Below are 17,702 nucleotides of genomic sequence, written 5' to 3'. Positions count from 1 at the left end.
GTAACATATTTTTCTATGTGATTTATTTATAGTTTCATATTTTATAAATACATTCTCACTCTCCTGTTTTCCTTTTCTCTATCTGCACTCACACAAGCACACAGACACATTCACTTATGTTAACTCTAATGCATGTTATCAGTGTGCCTTGTTTCAACTTCACAGATTAGTCTCTTTAGGGATATTTTCTTTGTGTCTAAGAGCAATTAAATTGTTGAAATTGTTTTGTCGTAATGTTGACATTGTTCATTTTATTATTTTATTAAGTTACCATCATATTTTTTTATATGTTGCTTGTTCTTTGTGCCCACTCTTTTTTTGTCTTTCTTCCTTTCTCAAACCTGTCCCTTTCATTCCCTTGTCTCAATTTTAACTATGAATTTACATTGGAATAAGACCTCCAAATAGCAGAGGCAGGGTTCAGATAATCCCTGTAGATTCAGGCATGGGTGTGGAGGACTGGGAAAGCAAGTACAAAGTATCTGGAAACATACTGGATGATGAGTTTGACCTGGAGGAGGAACAATGGGAGGATGATGAGGACAGCAAGAGTGTTGTTGACCACATAGCCAGCGTTCAGTCTGAGCGCAGACGCAGCTGCTTCTATCAGACGGTGGAGTGTGACAGAATGTCTCCTGACACAGAACAGCATGACGCTGTGAACAGTCAGAGGAAAAAGAGACACCGCTCCCATGGGATACGCAGAGGGGACGTGCGGTTAGTCTACAAGGAGGCTGGGAGCTTTGAGGACAAAACGTCCCCTCCTGAAATCTCCATCATCCCCACTGCCCAGTACTTCCAGCAGTACAGGGAGGAACAACCACGGCAGCAGTTGGCCAGGTTGGAGGAACAGGTGGAGAAGAAGACTTCTCAATATCATCATTGGAAGGAGGAGCTGATCTATAAGACCAGGATGTGGGCTAAAAACAATCTGGAGAGTGCCCTGGAAAACTATGCTGCGTTTCAAGAGCAAGAGGCCGCCAGAGAGGAAGAGGAGGCCCGGCTGAGGGCAAGGACTGAATATGACTCCAATGGCTCAGATGAACTGCAGTACTCCATAGGCTCTGAAGAGGAGCTGGACCAGGACACTTACATGGCAGACTCTGTTCATACTGAAGATGAAAGTTACTACAGTCAAAGCCAATACGCCTCCTATTATGAGGGATACCCAGAGCAACCTCAGGTGTACTGGGACAATACCAGTGTCAAGGATAAAGAAGGAAGCAAGGGTCCTGAGGTCATACTGTCTCCGGTGGGGGAGCCAAATGAGTACTTGGACACCATGGATGAGCTCAAGAATCTGGTAGACAGTGTGTCTGAGTACTTAGCTGTGAAAGAGGAGGAGATCAGCAAATATGAGTCTCTGCCAAAAGGGAGCAAGTCCAGACTGTTACCTCAGGGCAGTTTAAAACCGGAACCTGGCATTGAGGACCAGAGAAAAGAAGAGAGCTATAAAGTTGGGAAGGAGGAACCCGTGGTTGAACCTGGAATAGTGGGGGTAAAGAATGTCATGAGCTCTTTATTCAGTACTCTTACTGAGAAAGTTAGCTCAGGATCCAAGCAGATGTCTACTTCTGCAGACAAGCTGGTTTCCAAACCGCCTTCTGAGAACAAGGAGACTCCTGAAGCCACACCCTTAGCTGAATCTGGAATCTCCAAACTGCTGTCTTTCATCCCTAAACCCACTGGGTCACCACCAGTAGCTATAGTTCCACCTGCCTCTCAGGAACCTACATCTGACAAAAAATTCTCACTGCAGTCCTTGCTGTCTTTTCAGTCCTCAAAGCATAATGGACCACAGGGCAGTGAACAGGAAACCCAGGTGGCTGGAGCAGAGGTCCGGAGCAGTAGCAGTGAGAACAGAGTGCAGGAACCAGCTGTAAACCAGCCAGCCTCTATCGTTGATTCTGTGTTTGGGAAGCTGAATCCCTTAAGACTTTTCTCGGATAAACCGCCTAATACAGATGAAGACGCACAGCCTAAAGATGAGAATGAAAGGTCTGGGAGTAGGGGATCCAGAGAGGAGTCCATAGACCTGCCTAAAAGTGATGGGAGAATGTCTTTAGAAATGCCTGAGGCTGCTCATATAGAGGATCAGTCTTCTACAGATGGAGAGGGAATACTGCAAAGATCTGGAAGTGGGTCACAGGATCTGCAAACTGAGAGAGAGTTGTCTGGTCAATCATCGGACCTACAGGAGAAAGAATTGTCTAGCAAGCCAGGATCACATATTGAAAAAGGAGTTGCAAAGACTACAAGTCAAGAAGAACCTCAGGACACTGGGTTCTTCAGCCCTTTCAAGAAATCAATCACATCGCTGATATCCTCTGCACCCACTGAAAAACCTGCCCAAAGTGAGACTGCACCAGCCTCCTCAGTGTTCAATCTCTTTAGATCTGATGGGGATGTTAAATTGGAAAAGCCATCTGAGCCATTCTCTCTGGGTAACAAAATAAAGGTTCCTTTCTTCTCTTCTGAAACTACCCCTGCTGCACAAGCTCCAAAACCAGAAGGAGGAATGTTATCAGGCTTTCTGAAATTTGCCACTGGTGAAGATGCCAGTGCTCCCAAAACTAGCAGTGGAGCATTTTCAGCTCCAGGCCCCACTGGCACGACATCACCTAGGAACCCTAATACAACTAAAACCTATTCGGCAAGCCGTGCTGCTCTTCTCGAAAGCGTGCCCAGGGGGAACACAGACACAGGGTGGTTCTCAAATCTCTTTAAAGTGACCTCTAATGAGGACGTTCGCTCCCGACCACAAGCAAAGCCACAGGATGCCTCTGTCCTCCCTGAATCTGTATCACTGATCAAGCCTATTCATGGTGACAAACCACCTGTTGGGCATGTTTCCTCAGATAAAGAACCAGTGGCTGGGGATTCAATTCAAGAACAATCATCAACACAGGTGGGTGATGAACAAAACCCTGAACCACAAATTCAGCCAAAACCCCAGCCCAAACCTCAAGCTGAGCAGCAACCTCAGGGTTTGCTCTCGGGACTGATTAAATTAGCTGCACCTGAAAATTTAAATGACAACAAGGCTCAGGCGGGCACAAGCCAGCCTCAACTGGGAGGACTATTGTCAGGGCTATTTACTGCTGCGCAGGGGAACACTCAACCACAATCTGGTGATCAGAATCCACCACAAGGAACTGCATCTGCAGGACTATTCTCTGGGCTATTTAAATTAGCCTCACCTGGTAACCAGCCACTTGTGACACAACAGCAACAATTACCTTCCAGTAATCAAACTAATCAGCCACAAACCTGCACAGAAAACTTGCTGGGACACACTCAGACACCCCTGCAGCAAGATTCAGCACCTTCCAGTCAATCAGGAGGGCTTCTTTCTGGGCTGTTGAAATTTGGCTCTGAAACTGCCTCTGGCAACCCGACCCCTCCTGCTCAGCAAGATCTGGGACCACCAGACAGAAAATCTGATGAACAGAAAGAAAACTTGCATACTTTACAACAACAACAGAGTGCTGCACCACCCAGTCAGGCAGGAAGTCTGCTGTCAGGCTTGTTTAAATTAGCTTCTGAAAACATAACCACTACTACCCAGCCCTCTGCTGCTAAGCAAGGACATACTGGGCCTCCTGAAAGCAATCAAATTGAACTTGGACATGATCAGAATGTACCCCAACAAAACACACCACCCTCAAGTCAATCGGGTGGTCTGTTTGAGGGGCTTTTCAAATTGGCAGCCCCTCCTACCCAGATGCATCGAGGCTCACCTGTCAGTCATTCAAATCAGCCACAACTAAAGAGCCAGATTCCACCACAGCAAGCACCCCAAAGTCAGCCAGGTGGGATATTATCAGGGCTTTTTAATAAGTTAGTCACTCCAGATAATGCACCTCAACAACCGCAACCTTTGTCTCCTGGTTGTCAGCCAGGTAATCAACAGCCTAAACCACTCGAAGAACCACCTAACCAACAAAGTGGATTCCTCTCAGGTTTGTTCAGTCAGGCTCCTCCTGCCCAGCAGCAACCCAGTGGCCCAAGCTCTCTGCCTAAAAAGCAGGAAGCAAACAGGCTAAATCAGCTTCCCCAACAGCAAACACCCCCTAGTCATTCTGGAGGGATGCTGTCTGGGCTATTTAATAAGCTAGCTTCTCCAGAACTGGTGTCCCAACAGTCACAGTCACCACTTGGTGGCCAGTCTGGTGAAAAACAGGCAAATCTCCCAGGGCAGAATCAGAACTCACCCCAGCAACAACCTAACCAGCAGGTAGGGTTCTTTTCTGGGCTATTTGGTTTAGGATCCACAGATAATGTCTCAGCTAGCCAGCCCACTGCAGCAAAGCATCCTGGGCCTGAAGGAAGTCTGCTTAATCAGCACCAAGGCAACAGACAACCTTTGCAGTGGCAAAGTCAAATTCCTCTACCGCAGAGTGCAGCACCTGAAACACAACAAGGAGGGTTGTTATCTGGGCTTTTTAACAAGTTGACATCTACAGATAATGTACATCAACAGCAGCAACCACCAGCTAGCCATCAGCCTATTCAACTACAGACAAACAGGACAAATGCACAAGCTCAAAGTCCAGCTCCACCCGAGCAAACCACACCCTCAGGAGGGCTTCTTTCAGGTTTGTTTAAGTTAGCCAATCCAGGCAATGCAGCATCTAACCAACCTTCTTCACAACAGCAACCAGCGGTCTCAGGTAATCCGCAGCAAGCTAAGAGAAGTGATATGCTTAGGCAAAGCCAGAAGCCTCCACAACAAGGGGAAGCACCACAACCCAGTAACACAGGGATTCTCTCTGGACTTTTCAAGTTGGAAACTTCAGATACTGAGTCGCAGCAACAACAAAGTCTAGCTGAAAATAAGGCAGGCCAGGACTGGTGCCACAAGCTTGGGCAAAGTCCGACCCCTCAACTTCAAGAACCTGGAGGGCTGCTCTCTGGACTGCTTAACAAGTTAATGCCTTCTGAGGATGTGCCTGCAAACAACAAACTATTATCTTCTGTGAGTGATGCAGGTGTAAGCCACCCACCGTCCCAGAGTGGCAAGCAACTGCAGTTCAAGCCATCCCAGGACCGTACAGCTGACAGAGACCATAAGCTAGCAGCACGGCAAGGCTTTCTCACTGGAATCTTTTGCCAGAGTTCAAGTGAGGAATCATCCTCATCAAATCCAGGGGTCAATCCTTTGCCGCAGGAGGGCACAGAACATAAGCTGAGTGGAAGTTTGATCTCCAACTTATTCAAAAGTGGATCAAAGGATAGCAGTAGTCAATTACCTTGTCAAGAATCAGAAAAGAGGGTGGGCATCCTTGATCGAATAATTCCAAAGCAAAACAAAGACGATCCTCAGAACCTTGCCATGTCAAGCCATACAGGTGTTTTGAGCTCCATAGCTGTGATGTCCCAATCTGGCCAGCTATCCAATTCACAATATAGCAATGGGTATTTACCAGAGCAATTTAACAATCAGCAATCCCATACAACAGAAACATCGTATGGAATGGAAAACCTCTGTAACTTGAGACAAGAACATCAGATTTCCTCTATGATGGCTTCTCAGCAGTTTCTGCAAGATAGCCTCTACCCATTATATAGCATGCCAGAAGAATATGGTTATGAAGACCTGTTATACTCCTTTGCAGACCATGGAGCAATTCCTCTTGACCTATATGAACAGCAGTGCCTTCTAGAGGATATCCTATGGCAGCAGCTCAATGAACATGGCTTTACAGAGACCCTCACTGAACAAGCTCGAGATTACTTAGTACAATTAGGATACAGACTGCCCCCATATGAGACACCCCTAATGGAGCCTCATCAGTGGTGGAACCCAAGAGAGATGGATACTAGTCAATATGTCATTCCTTCACATCCTTGGAAGGAGTTTAGCAATCACTCAGTTCAGAATGGCTTTCATGAACCTGCAGATGAGGAGCTAATACTGTTTGATATGACCTGCAGAAATAAACGCTGGAGCAGTTGTGACAACTTATGTAATCAAAATGTTTTGGGAAAACGACAACCTTACATTGAAAATGTGAGTGTCTTGAATTTAACCACAGAAAAGGTGAAAGAAAAAAGAATCAGTCGATGTCAGTCCCTTAATGAATGTACTACAACCCCCCATAATGGTGTCACTAACCATGATAGGTCTGATAATCAGGCACAGGCTGCTGATTTTAAAAAGGGACAGTTTAATATTAAAGCAGCTGCAGACTTCCTTAAGCAGCACGCTTCTAAAAAAGGCCCCTTGGATCTGACTCGCTGTGCAATGGACTTGAGCTCTTCAGCTGTAAATAAAGATGATATGGACGATGACATGTTTTTGGATGAGTCAGAGTGGTACCAGCAGTGGCTGTGTCTATTGGAACAAGGAATGTGGTGGCCTGCTGAAGCTGGTGATTGTGGATACTATGTATACACTGATGAGGAATATATTTATTCTCTGTTAACCGACAGAGCTGGGAAGCATGTGTATGCATGCACCCTTCAGGAAGAGGCTCAGAAGTATAGGCAGTACTCCAGTGTCCTGGAATCTGCTTTGCAACAGAAAGAGAAGATCACATTATGTGGTTTTAAGATCCCACTCTACAATGAGGTTGAACTACTTTGGGCCCCTAGGCAACACCAGAGGACCCCTAATTATCCTGTTGATCTCTCTGCAGCCTTCACAAAAGGGGATAAAATCATGAATATGAACCTAGGACGTTTCTCCCAGATGTTTGAAGAATCTGTTCTCGCACAGAAGGAGCAGCCTGTGGACTTCACTATGTACAAGCTGAAGAAGGTGAAGATGGAGATGGAACAACGACACCAGACAAATGCAGTTATTTATGAACCACCTCAAGAGGCTGCTGATCTTACAGTGCAGATGAAGAGAAAACATGGTGGTCCCTACTGGCAAAATCAAGGATTAAAGGAGCTCTCAGCTCAGACAGTTTCTGTGTCTCTTTCTTACACAACCACTACATACACGTCCCCAGGACTTTATGGACAGAACCGTCCTCCACAGAGACAGCCACAGATTCCTGAACTTAGAATACAGCATGCTGAAGAATGGTCTGCTGAGCTGGAGAAGAAGATTCATGCTGCAGAGGAGCAGCTGAGTGAGCCAATCCAGAAGATCTCCTCCCTCTTCTCTTCTATTGGTGGCTTTATGGGGAAAGCTACTGATTCTGAATTGAAAAAAGCATGCACTTCCCCAGACCCGGCAGGCATTACAGTCTCGCCCACAGATTCTAAAAGGCTTCCTGAAGCTGCCATACCTTCAAAAAATCTTCCTGAGCCTCCCTCAAATTCTAGAAAATTTCCAGAACCTCCTACATCTCCTAGGAAGCTTCCAGAAGCTCCCAGATCTCCTAGAAAACTTCCTGAACCACCAACAACTCCTAGAAAACTACCAGAAACTCCTAGGGATAATGCTAATTCAGTGTCATCTAGCTCCATTCAAAGGGAGCAGCCTCAATCTAGCCAAACTCAAGGTGTTCCATCAGTAGATAAACAGGCTATAGGCATCCTTTCATCAAGCTTTCAGATTCTGAAGTCAAAGATCATCAAAGAGGAGGCTACTGTGCCAGCTAGTGTGGTTGAACCTTCAGGACAACAGATACCACAACCAGCTACTATACCTGCTCACATTTTACCAACACCTCCAGCAATAGGGTTAGGAAATTTGTTTGTTCGTAGTCCTACACAGACTGAACAACCTGGTACCCATAACAAGAAACCACAGCTTGCAAGACAGCCGTCATTGTCAAATCAGCCTTCTCCACCAATGCAAACTACAGCTCAACCTAGTCAGCCTGCCACAGCTCCTGTCAAGACTGACTTTTCATTCAAAAACCCACTGAAGATGCCCAGTATGTTTAATACTACTGCTCAGTCAACACCTAAGCTATCAGAAAAACCGACAGAATCGTCACAGGCTACTGCACTCAAAGGCTTTTTCACATCAGCAGGATGGATTGAAGAATCCAAAACAGATACTCCCCTGATTGTTGTAAATGAAACCAGAGAGGAAAAACTACCAAAGAGGAATGGGTCTGCTGTTGGTGCCTTCACAGTTACTAGACTAAATGCTACTCCAAAGTCAGTTATTCAACAGCGGATGTCAGAAAAGACAGATGTGAGGCAGAACACAAAGGGCTATCATGAAGTGGATGCTATGTCACTCCAGAAGGCTCCTTTACACTATAAGGAGGAGCTCCTTTGGGTCCCAGGTCAGCACTTTAGAGAGTCACATATCACGAGTACCCCTCTAGACTTCTCAGCAGCTATTCAAAATAGCGATCAGAAGAAGAAGCAAAAGGAGCTTCCCCAGGTGAAAGATGATTCCATATCAATACAGAAACAGCAACCTGTGGACTTTACCAGGCATAAAGTGAAGAAAGTACAAATGGAGAGTAAACACCACCAGGATCAGAAAATATCTATAGAAGCTGTTGATCTAACAGTGGAGAAAGAAGAAGATCTATTTCCTTGCTGGATGAGTGAGAGATCAGAGGAACTGTCCACTCATAAGCTTACCCTGTCATCTAGCTCCATTCAAACAGAGCAGCCTCAATCTAGCCAAACTCAAGGTGTTCCATCAGTAGATAAACAGGCTATAGGCATCCTTTCATCAAGCTTTCAGAGTCTGAAGTCAAAGATCATCAAAGAGGAGGCTACTGTGCCAGCTAGTGTGGTTGAACCTTCAGGACAACAGATACCACAACCAGCTACTATATCTGCTCAAATTTTACCAACACCTCCAGCAATAGGGTTAGGAAATTTGTTTGTTCGTGGTCCTGCACAGACTGAACAACCTGGTACCCATAACAAGAAACCACAACTTGCAAGACAGCCGTCATTGTCAAATCAGCCTTCTCCACCAATGCAAACTACAGCTCAACCTAGTCAGCCTGCCACAGCTCCTGTCAAGACTGACTTTTCATTCAAAAACCCACTGAAGATGCCCAGTATGTTTAATACTACTGCTCAGTCAACATCTAAGCTATCAGAAAAACCGACAGAGTCGTCACAGGCTACTGCACTCAAAGGTTTTTTCACATCAGCAGGATGGATTGAAGAATCCAAAACAGATACTGCCCTGATTGTTGTAAATGAAACCAGAGAGGAAAAACTACCAAAGAGGAATGGGTCTGCTGTTGGTGCCTTCACAGTTACTAGACTAAATGCTACTCCAAAGTCAGTTATTCAACAGCGGATGTCAGAAAAGACAGATGTGAGGCAGAACACAAAGGGCTATCATGAAGTGGATGCTATGTCACTCCAGAAGGCTCCTTTACACTATAAGGAGGAGCTCCTTTGGGTCCCAGGTCAGCACTTTAGAGAGTCACATATCACGAGTACCCCTCTAGACTTCTCAGCAGCTATTCAAAATAGCGATCAGAAGAAGAAGCAAAAGGAGCTTCCGCAGGTGAAAGATGTTTCCATATCAACACAGAAACAGCAGCCTGTGGACTTTACCAGGCATAAAGTGAAGAAAGTACAAATGGAGAGTAAACACCACCAGGATCAGAAAATATCTATAGAAGCTGTTGATCTAACAGTGGAGAAAGAAGAAGATCTATTTCCTTGCTGTATGAGTGAGGGATCAGAGGAACTGTCCATTCATAAGGTTACCCTGTCATATACTACAACAAATTCTACCTATTCAGGTCTTAAAGAGTGGTGTCATGCACAACCACAACCACAGCTTCCTCCTCCTGACATTGCAGTCAGACAGGAACCATCGGTTCTTCATAACCAGATGCCACATCATCTCAGAATGACCTCCTTCTCAAACCAGTCCTCTCGACCACTGCAGCTGACTCACAAACTCAATAAGGCCCCTGCTGAGCCAGTTAAAGAAGAAAAAGATGACAAGCCACTTACAAGCCCATTGGATATGTCCAAAGTTTCTGATGGATTTCGTAATGCGAAATCACTGGGAAGAAAAGGGTCTGTTGCTGATGATCCTGCTGATCTAACTGCTGCACATGGATCTGCTAAGACTGAGAATCCGCCAACTCAAGAGCAGCCACCAAAATCACCCCAGATACAGTCACAATCTTTAAAATCACAGAATCTGCCTCCAGAGCCAGACATGAGAAATTACTTGAACAGATGTCACACTATGAGTCCTATGCCATGGATTCCAGTACAGCAACTGAGAGACTCACGGCTAGGTAGCATTCCTCTGGACTTCTCTGCTAATATTCAAAAAGACAATGATAACCAGAAGGCCCTTTCCTGCAAGATTAATGATTTGGTTTCATCACAAAAAAGGCAGCCTTTGGACTTTACTAAGAACAAGCTGAAAAAAATGAAGATAGACAAAAAACAACAGCAGCAGCAGGTAAATGCTACCAATCATCAATCATGTTTGGAGGTTGTTGATCTCACGGTGGAGGTAAATGATAATGAAGGAGTAAATGACATTTCTTCTCTGAACTTTCCCGCTCTTCCGTTACACACAGACATCACCTGTGTTTCCTCTGGCCTTGATATACATTATCACCTGCAACAGAAGCAGACTCCATCAGTTCCACCAGCCCAGACTCAATCACTTAGCCAAAAGTCATCCTTCTTAAACCAGTCCCCTGTGCTACCTCAAACTACATACCAACAAAGCCAGACTATCATACCATGGGAAAACATAGAGCACTCTCACAAATCATATGGAAAACCAACAGAAATACCACAAATATTGAACCAGTCCAAAATACTACCTCAGCCTTCATATCAACAAAGACTGCCTACCACAGTACCAGTAAAAGTAGACTACTCTTTCAAGTCGCATGGAAAATCAGCAGAACTAGCATCAATGTTGACTCAGTCATCTGTTCCACCGCATAATATATGTCAACAAAACCAGGTTGTCACAGCACAAACAAAAGTAGACTATTCTTACAAATCAGCAGAAACATTGCCAGTTAGTATACCCTCAGGACACAGGTTATCTGAACAGGACAAATCAAAACCAGAGCCCTCAAAACCCCTTCCAGCCCAAGCAAAACCTCTGGAAAGGCGAGTATCTATTGCTGGTGCTGATGCCGATTTGACTGCTTCTACAAATTACAGCAGAGATAGATCTGACCCTAGTAAGCCAACTCTGTACTCATGTAAAATGGAGCGTCAGCAGCCTCAGCAGTGCCTTCCTATATCTCCCTTAGCACAGCCACAAGCACAAGTTCCACAGCTTCAGCAGAGAGAATGCATGAGGACCAACACAGTTGGACATTACTCCATGGATCCTCTTTCACATTCAAATATACAAATGGAAGAGGCAATGAAAAAAGCCGTGTGTGCTTTGCCCCAAACACCTTCCAGGCCTAAGGGTCTATGTAAGCAGTCAACTCTAGGTGGCATTGGGGAGGACAGCCAACCTGAGAGTTCACTGTCAGTATCCACTGGAAAAACAACCCAGTCAGCTCCAACTCAAGACAGATCTGCCAGTGATTCTAATCTACCTGATACATCTACTATTAAAGATTCAAAAGTGATTGGGTTATTGTCAATGTTTAGTGGAGCAGCACCCCAACCAGCTCCTCACCAAGAAGTATCTGCTTTGGATACAAATCTTCCTGATGCATCTTCTGCTAAAGATTCAAAAGTGAAAGGGTTATTGTCAATGTTTAGTGGGTCTACCCCACAACCTGCAGCTACTCAGGCAGAGTCAACTCCATCTGCATCCTCAAACAATGACACTCCAAATAAAGGTTTATTCTCTATGTTCAGTGGAACCAGCTCCAGTCTTTCCCCTGAGTCAGGTTTAACCCCCGAGTCATCACTGTCAAATGAACTACCTGGAAAAGGTTTATTGTCAATGTTCAGTGGACCGAGCCTCCAACCTGATGCAACCAAAGCAGGGTTTTCACCTGCTGCATCTCCAAGCACTGACACCCCAGGAAAAGGTATCCTCTCCATGCTCAGTGGGACTGTCACCCAGCCTTTTCCAGCAGAGTCAGGGTCAACTCCTGAAGCATCACCACCTATAAAAGGCAAAGGATTGCTCTCCAGCTTTGGTGGAACTAGCCCTCAGCCTGTTCCCACACAAGAGGGAACAACCACTAATGTGACTCCATCTGGAACATCTTCCACTAAAGACCCACCCGGAAAAAGTCTGTTATCAATGTTTACTGGATCGATCCCACAGTCTGCTACATCTGAGCCGCCAACAACCACATATGCAACAGGAACATCAGCTGTTAAGGATGCACTAGGTAAAGGCTTGCTGTCAATGGTCAGTGGACCCAGTGTCCAGCCAGATGTGACCCAGCCTGGGTCAACTCCTGCAACATCTCCAAACTCTGACACCTCAAGAAAAAGTCTCCTCTCCATGCTCAGTGGGACTCTCGCTCAAACTTCTCCAGCAGAGCTAGGGTCAACTCCAGAAGCATCACCATCTAAAGAGACAACAGGCAAAGGATTGCTTTCCAGCTTTAGTGGGCCTATCCCTCAGCCTGTTCCCACACAACAGGGAACAACCATTAATGTGCCACCATCTGGAACATCTTACACTAAAGACCCACCAGGAAAAAGTCTGTTATCAATGTTTACTGGATCGATCCCACAGTCTGCTACATCTGAACCACCAACAACCACTTATGCAACAATTTCAGGAACATCAACTCTTAAAGATGTGCCAGGTAAAGGCTTGCTGTCAATGTTCAGTGGACCTAGCTTCCAGCCAAATGTGACCCAGCCTGGGTCAACTCCTGCAGCATCTCCAAACTCTGACACCCCAGGAAAAAGTCTCCTCTCCATGCTCAGTGGTACTATCACCCAGTCTTCTGCTGAATCAGGTTCCACACCTGGATCATCACCATTAAATGAAACTCCAGGTAAAAATCTATTGTTAATGTTCAGTGGACATAGTCCTCAGTCTGTTACAACTCAGCCAGGATCAACTCCTGCAGTGTCTCCAAGCACAGACATGCCACACAAAAGCTTGCTGTCCATATTTAGTGGGAATGGCACCCAGCCATCCTCAACTCAGCTCAGATCACAACCTGAAACATCTCCAGCTAATGATCTCAATGGGAAAGGTGTTCTTTCAATGTTCACTGGATCTAATCCTGAGCAGACCCCTTCCCAAACTGGATCTATTCTCAGTGGAATTCCCTCTGGATCACCTGGAGCTAAAGAATCTCCTGGAAAAAGTTTATCGTCCAGTGAACTTAATCTCCAGCCTGCCTCACCCCTAACAGTGTTAAAACCTAAAGTAGCTCCAGAAGATAGGACTACAACCAAAGAGATTGAGCCCAATAAAGGCCAGTTATCCAGTGAATTAACTGTTAGATCCACCTTACCACCCAAAAATTTACCTGCTGAAGTAACTGAACCTAAAAGGGTTCATTCAGTCGACAGTCAAGCAACGTCAAGTGAGCTTAATGTCCATTCTACCCCACTTCAGGAAGAATTAAATAGTATAGTCACAATCTCTGATGGAACTGTACCCATAGCAAAATTTAAAGGTGATGATGGGGCAGAGTTTTCTTATGACTATAACCTAAAAGAAAAGCCAGGTCCCAAAATTGCACTATTGCACTCCACAGAGGTACCTCCAATACAAAATGAAGTGACTTTATTCTGTGAACCTAATCTCAAAGAAAAAGTGACCCATGAAATCACCATTACAGAAGTGAGTGCATGCCCTGTAGTAGCTTCAGTTGAAAGTAAAATAACTTTACCTGATGATGTTAGTGCTGATTCTAATGTACCTCAGGAAACAATAGCCCATAAAGTCACCTCCTCTGAAGCAGCTGAGCCTGTTGTAGTACTTACAGATCCTGAGTCTGTTCTACACCAGGAAGCATCAACCCCTCAGGCAATGCTGCCCAAAGCTACAATGCCTTCAGAGGTATCTCCAGGTAACAGAGAAGTGCCAGTGTCTGCTGGAGTTAGACCTCAGCCTCCTCTACAAAGAGAAGTATTAATCACAGAAGTTACTTCTCCAGAACATGTGGCTCCTAAAGAGCCCCCAGCTAAAGGTTTACTCTCAATGTTTGGTGGATCCAGTCCTCAGCAGGCTCCATCCCAGACTGGTTCATCAATTCTCCGGGGAATCCTTCCTGGATCATCTGGACCTAAAGAAATGCCTGGTGCAGGCTTGTTCTCCTTGTTCAGTGGGCCCAGTCCCCAGCCAGCCCCTGACCAAAGAGATCCAGCCCAACAAAGTATGCATGCAGGCACATCTCCACCTAAAGACACATCCGGTGTGGGGTTGTTTTCTGTGTTTGGTGGATCTAGTCCTCAACCAGCACCTGGTCAAAGAGGATCTACTGTTAGTGAACCTACTGTTCCAAGAGCTGGCATGAATGAACCACCTGCAAAAGGGTTATTTTCTATGTTTGGAGGTTCAAGTCCAGGGCAAGCAACTCCCTCAACTGGATCATCAATGCTTGGTGGTATTCTACCTGGGTCATCATTCAAAGAGACCCCAGGCACAGCTTTATTTTCTATGTTTGGTGGACCTAGTCCCCAGACTGCTACCAAGACAAAAGGTCCAACTCAGAGTGGTACACAGCCAGGCCCATCAGCACCCAAAGAATTGCCAGGAAAAAGTTTATTTTCTATGTTCAGTGGTCCTAGTCCTCAAACAGGTTCTTGGCAGACACAGCCTGTGCCAGCACCAAGAGCATCCACTGTGACTGAGGTAGAGGGGCTAGTCAATGTTCCCTCTGTGTTCTTACATGCTACTGCTTCTGACCAGAACAAACCCAATGCTGGTTCTAACCTGCGTAGCATGTCCTTTATAGATGAGAAGAAGCCAGGTGTAGCTAAACCACAGGATGAAATCAGTGGAGAAGATGCCATTGATGCAGTCAAAACAATGTTGGGAATTACACAACCAGATTTAAAGATAGAAACACCTGTCCCCACCACTATTATGCAGCCTACAGAGACTGACTATATAAAAGAAGACAATCAACTCCTGGAGATGCCAGGTGGTTTGTTAAATGAATGCCTTGAGGGGCAGGCTCAGTATAACATCCATCAGGAGACATTACCCATTCTGCCTATTGAAGGTGATCAAACACTAAGTTCTAAAACTGAGGATTCTGTCATGCAGGAAACCACTACCACTATTGCACCTGATAGCACATCTATAGAAACCACTGAGGACAACAAAGCACCCCCAGCCCAATCTCAGGGAATTATACCAGAAAAGCCTCCTTTGAAAGGACAACAGCAAGAACATGAGCAACATAAAGACAAGGTGCAGCCCATGGTTTCAGAGTCACTCTCACAAAAAGAACAATGTCTGGAAAAAGAGCAAGTTCCAGAAATCGAGAAAGATATTGAGATCGAGCAACCTACTGAAATTGAGAAACTACTTGAAACGGAGCAACTCCTTGTAATTGCGAAACAGGAATCAGAACTTCTTCCTGTAAAAGAACAAACTCATACATTTGAGCAGCCTGCAGTAACAGAGAAGCCTCTAGCAACTGAGCAACCCCCCGTAAGACAGCAGCAATTTCATCCCCAACCAAAACCACAAACTAAATCAGGGGTGGTGATGCACCCAGGTCAGCCTTCAGGCCAGGGGACTAGGGGACCACAGAGGTCACCTGAGCCTGAGAAATCTGTCCTGGACTCCTCAGCTGAGGTGTTTTCTGGCTTCATGTCTGGCTTCAAGATGTTCTCTGGATCAAACGGTGAATCCAAGCCTGCATCCAGCAGCTTTTTCTCAACCCCACAGTCATCATTTTTCAAGTCCTCTCCTAGCCCTGCATCCCAGCCACAGCAGAAGAACTCCTTCTTCAACCTTCCCACTAGCCTCCCAACAGAGTCCTTGAAGGGCGACCTCTTCAGCATGTTCAAAGGACCAGAACCACCTAAGCCGGCAGAGACTAAACCATCTCCAACAGTCAAACTTCAATCAAAGCCTAGTGCTCAAGTTGAAAAAATGCATCCCGAAGATACAACTGTACCTGCTGCTGGTGTCAGCGATCAGGTTAAAGCAGCTGGTGAAGTGACTGCTATATCCAAATCTGATGTTGACGACAAAATGAAACCAGAAACCAGGACCATAGGACCAGCTACCGAAACTGGCGATGGCAGAACAATCATAAATGAGGTCAAAACATTGTCAGAAACAAAAGCTGAGACTTCAAAACCTTCTGTACCTAGTCATGGATTGTCCACTGTTGAGCCTGGACAAAAACCTGCATCAGAGGTGGCTAAAACAATTCCAGAAGTTACGCAAGACTCCGGAGACTTGAGTAAGACTGATAAATGCATGGCTGCAGAGGATGACAAAACATCCACTGGAGAAGATGTTCCTTCCTTGCTGGAAACGGACACATTGCTCACTGTTGCAGCAGGTGAAAAGAGCCATCCTCCTGATGCAACTGTGGAGGAAAAATACATTTTAGCTCTGGGAGATGTACTCCAGGAAGATCCGGGGTTGATTACAGGTGAATCTGAGGGGAAATGCATGGTCAAAGCTGGCCCACCATCAGAAAGCCTTAACGAGGCTCCTCTGGGAGGCAAACCACCATCACCTGCTGAGCCTCCTCCTGCTAAGTCCATGTTTGAGATTCCCAGTTTGTCTGGCCCTTCATTTGGTTTCATGTCCGGGGCTGGTGACAGTGGCAAACCTTTCGGGTCCCTCTTCTCATCAACTCCCACTGTTCGCAAAGCAAATCAAGCTCCACAGGCAGAAAGTGGAGGCCTCCTGTCAGGCTTCAAGAGTTTCTCGGCCAGTCTCTTTCAAGAGGAGAAACCAGCTACAGGGAAGGACCCATCAGCTGCCTCAGTGCTTGAGAAGAAGCTGGGCCTATCTTGCCAGACTTCTGATGTGCCTAAGCCACAGTCTCCACTCTCTTTCGAGCCTCAGCCCACAGTGAAAGATGTCAAAATTTCTGAGGCTGAAGTTAATGAGGCCCCAAGCAAAACTCAGCCTGGAGAGCTTGAACAGGATTCAGATGAAACAGAGGGTGCAGATAGCAGTGGCACTGACGAGCTGAGTGAGATGTCTCTAGAAAAATCTCAAATCTTAGATAAAGGCAGAGAAAGTCAGGAGGTATCTAAGCAGGCATCATTAGACCTTGTTGAGGATGAAACAGTCAGCACAATCAAACCCAAGGTGCAATTCTGTTTGCCTGCGACAGACAAGTCAAAAACCCAGGACAGTAAGGATGAGAACTCCCTCTCTGAACCCCTTACCCCTGCAGATTCCAGTGCAGAACCGCAACAGGACAAGCAATCCAAGCAGGATCTTGAGAAAAGGCCAGTAGCAGCATAATAAATGGCATTTTCAAAACCATTTATAATGCACTGATATCTTTTCACCAAAAAGATAGAAATCCCCCTCACTTAGTCCCCCAGAAGATAAAACCTCTATCAGTTGAATCTTTGTTCTCTTTTGTTTGTGTTTTAATGTTTGTTTGTCCTTCTTGTAGAATATACTGTATTAGTTTAAAATGTTATATCTAAACAGTGAAGTGATAAGCTTTCTTTGACCTGTTATTGGATCAGTTATATCAACACTGTTGTATAAGTAAAGTAGCGTTTGAAAAAATCTCAAACAACGTTGAGCCAAATGGCAGAAATTTGAACTTTATTGAAATTTTATTGCTCTTCGGTGTAAAGGACGGGAAAAATAAAATAAATAAATAAGCAAATAAACCTTGAAAGCGCAGACTTGTTCCCAATGAAAACAAGAAGATAAAAGGCTATTTTTCTCCTTCATGAACAGTGTTGGTGGATCCATTAATAGTGATGGAACTGTAATG

The 17,702-nt window shown here is 45.4% G+C and overlaps 1 protein-coding gene across 1 annotated transcript in view; it reads left to right on the top strand.

The window, feature by feature from the left end:
- LOC135233161 (uncharacterized) overlaps window positions 1–17,702 on the top strand; it is a 164,693-nt gene that overhangs the window by 59,838 nt on the left and 87,153 nt on the right. Inside the window, exon 9 of the mRNA XM_064296420.1 lies at window positions 397–17,196. Coding sequence (XP_064152490.1) covers window positions 397–17,196 — 16,800 coding nt within the window. The remainder of the gene's footprint in view (window positions 1–396; window positions 17,197–17,702) is intronic.

Source organism: Anguilla rostrata, chromosome 10 (genome assembly GCF_018555375.3).
Source record: "Anguilla rostrata isolate EN2019 chromosome 10, ASM1855537v3, whole genome shotgun sequence".
Classification (NCBI taxonomy): domain Eukaryota; kingdom Metazoa; phylum Chordata; class Actinopteri; order Anguilliformes; family Anguillidae; genus Anguilla; species Anguilla rostrata.
Note: the sequence above shows the minus strand (reverse complement) of the source record. Positions and strands in the feature narration are given on the sequence as shown.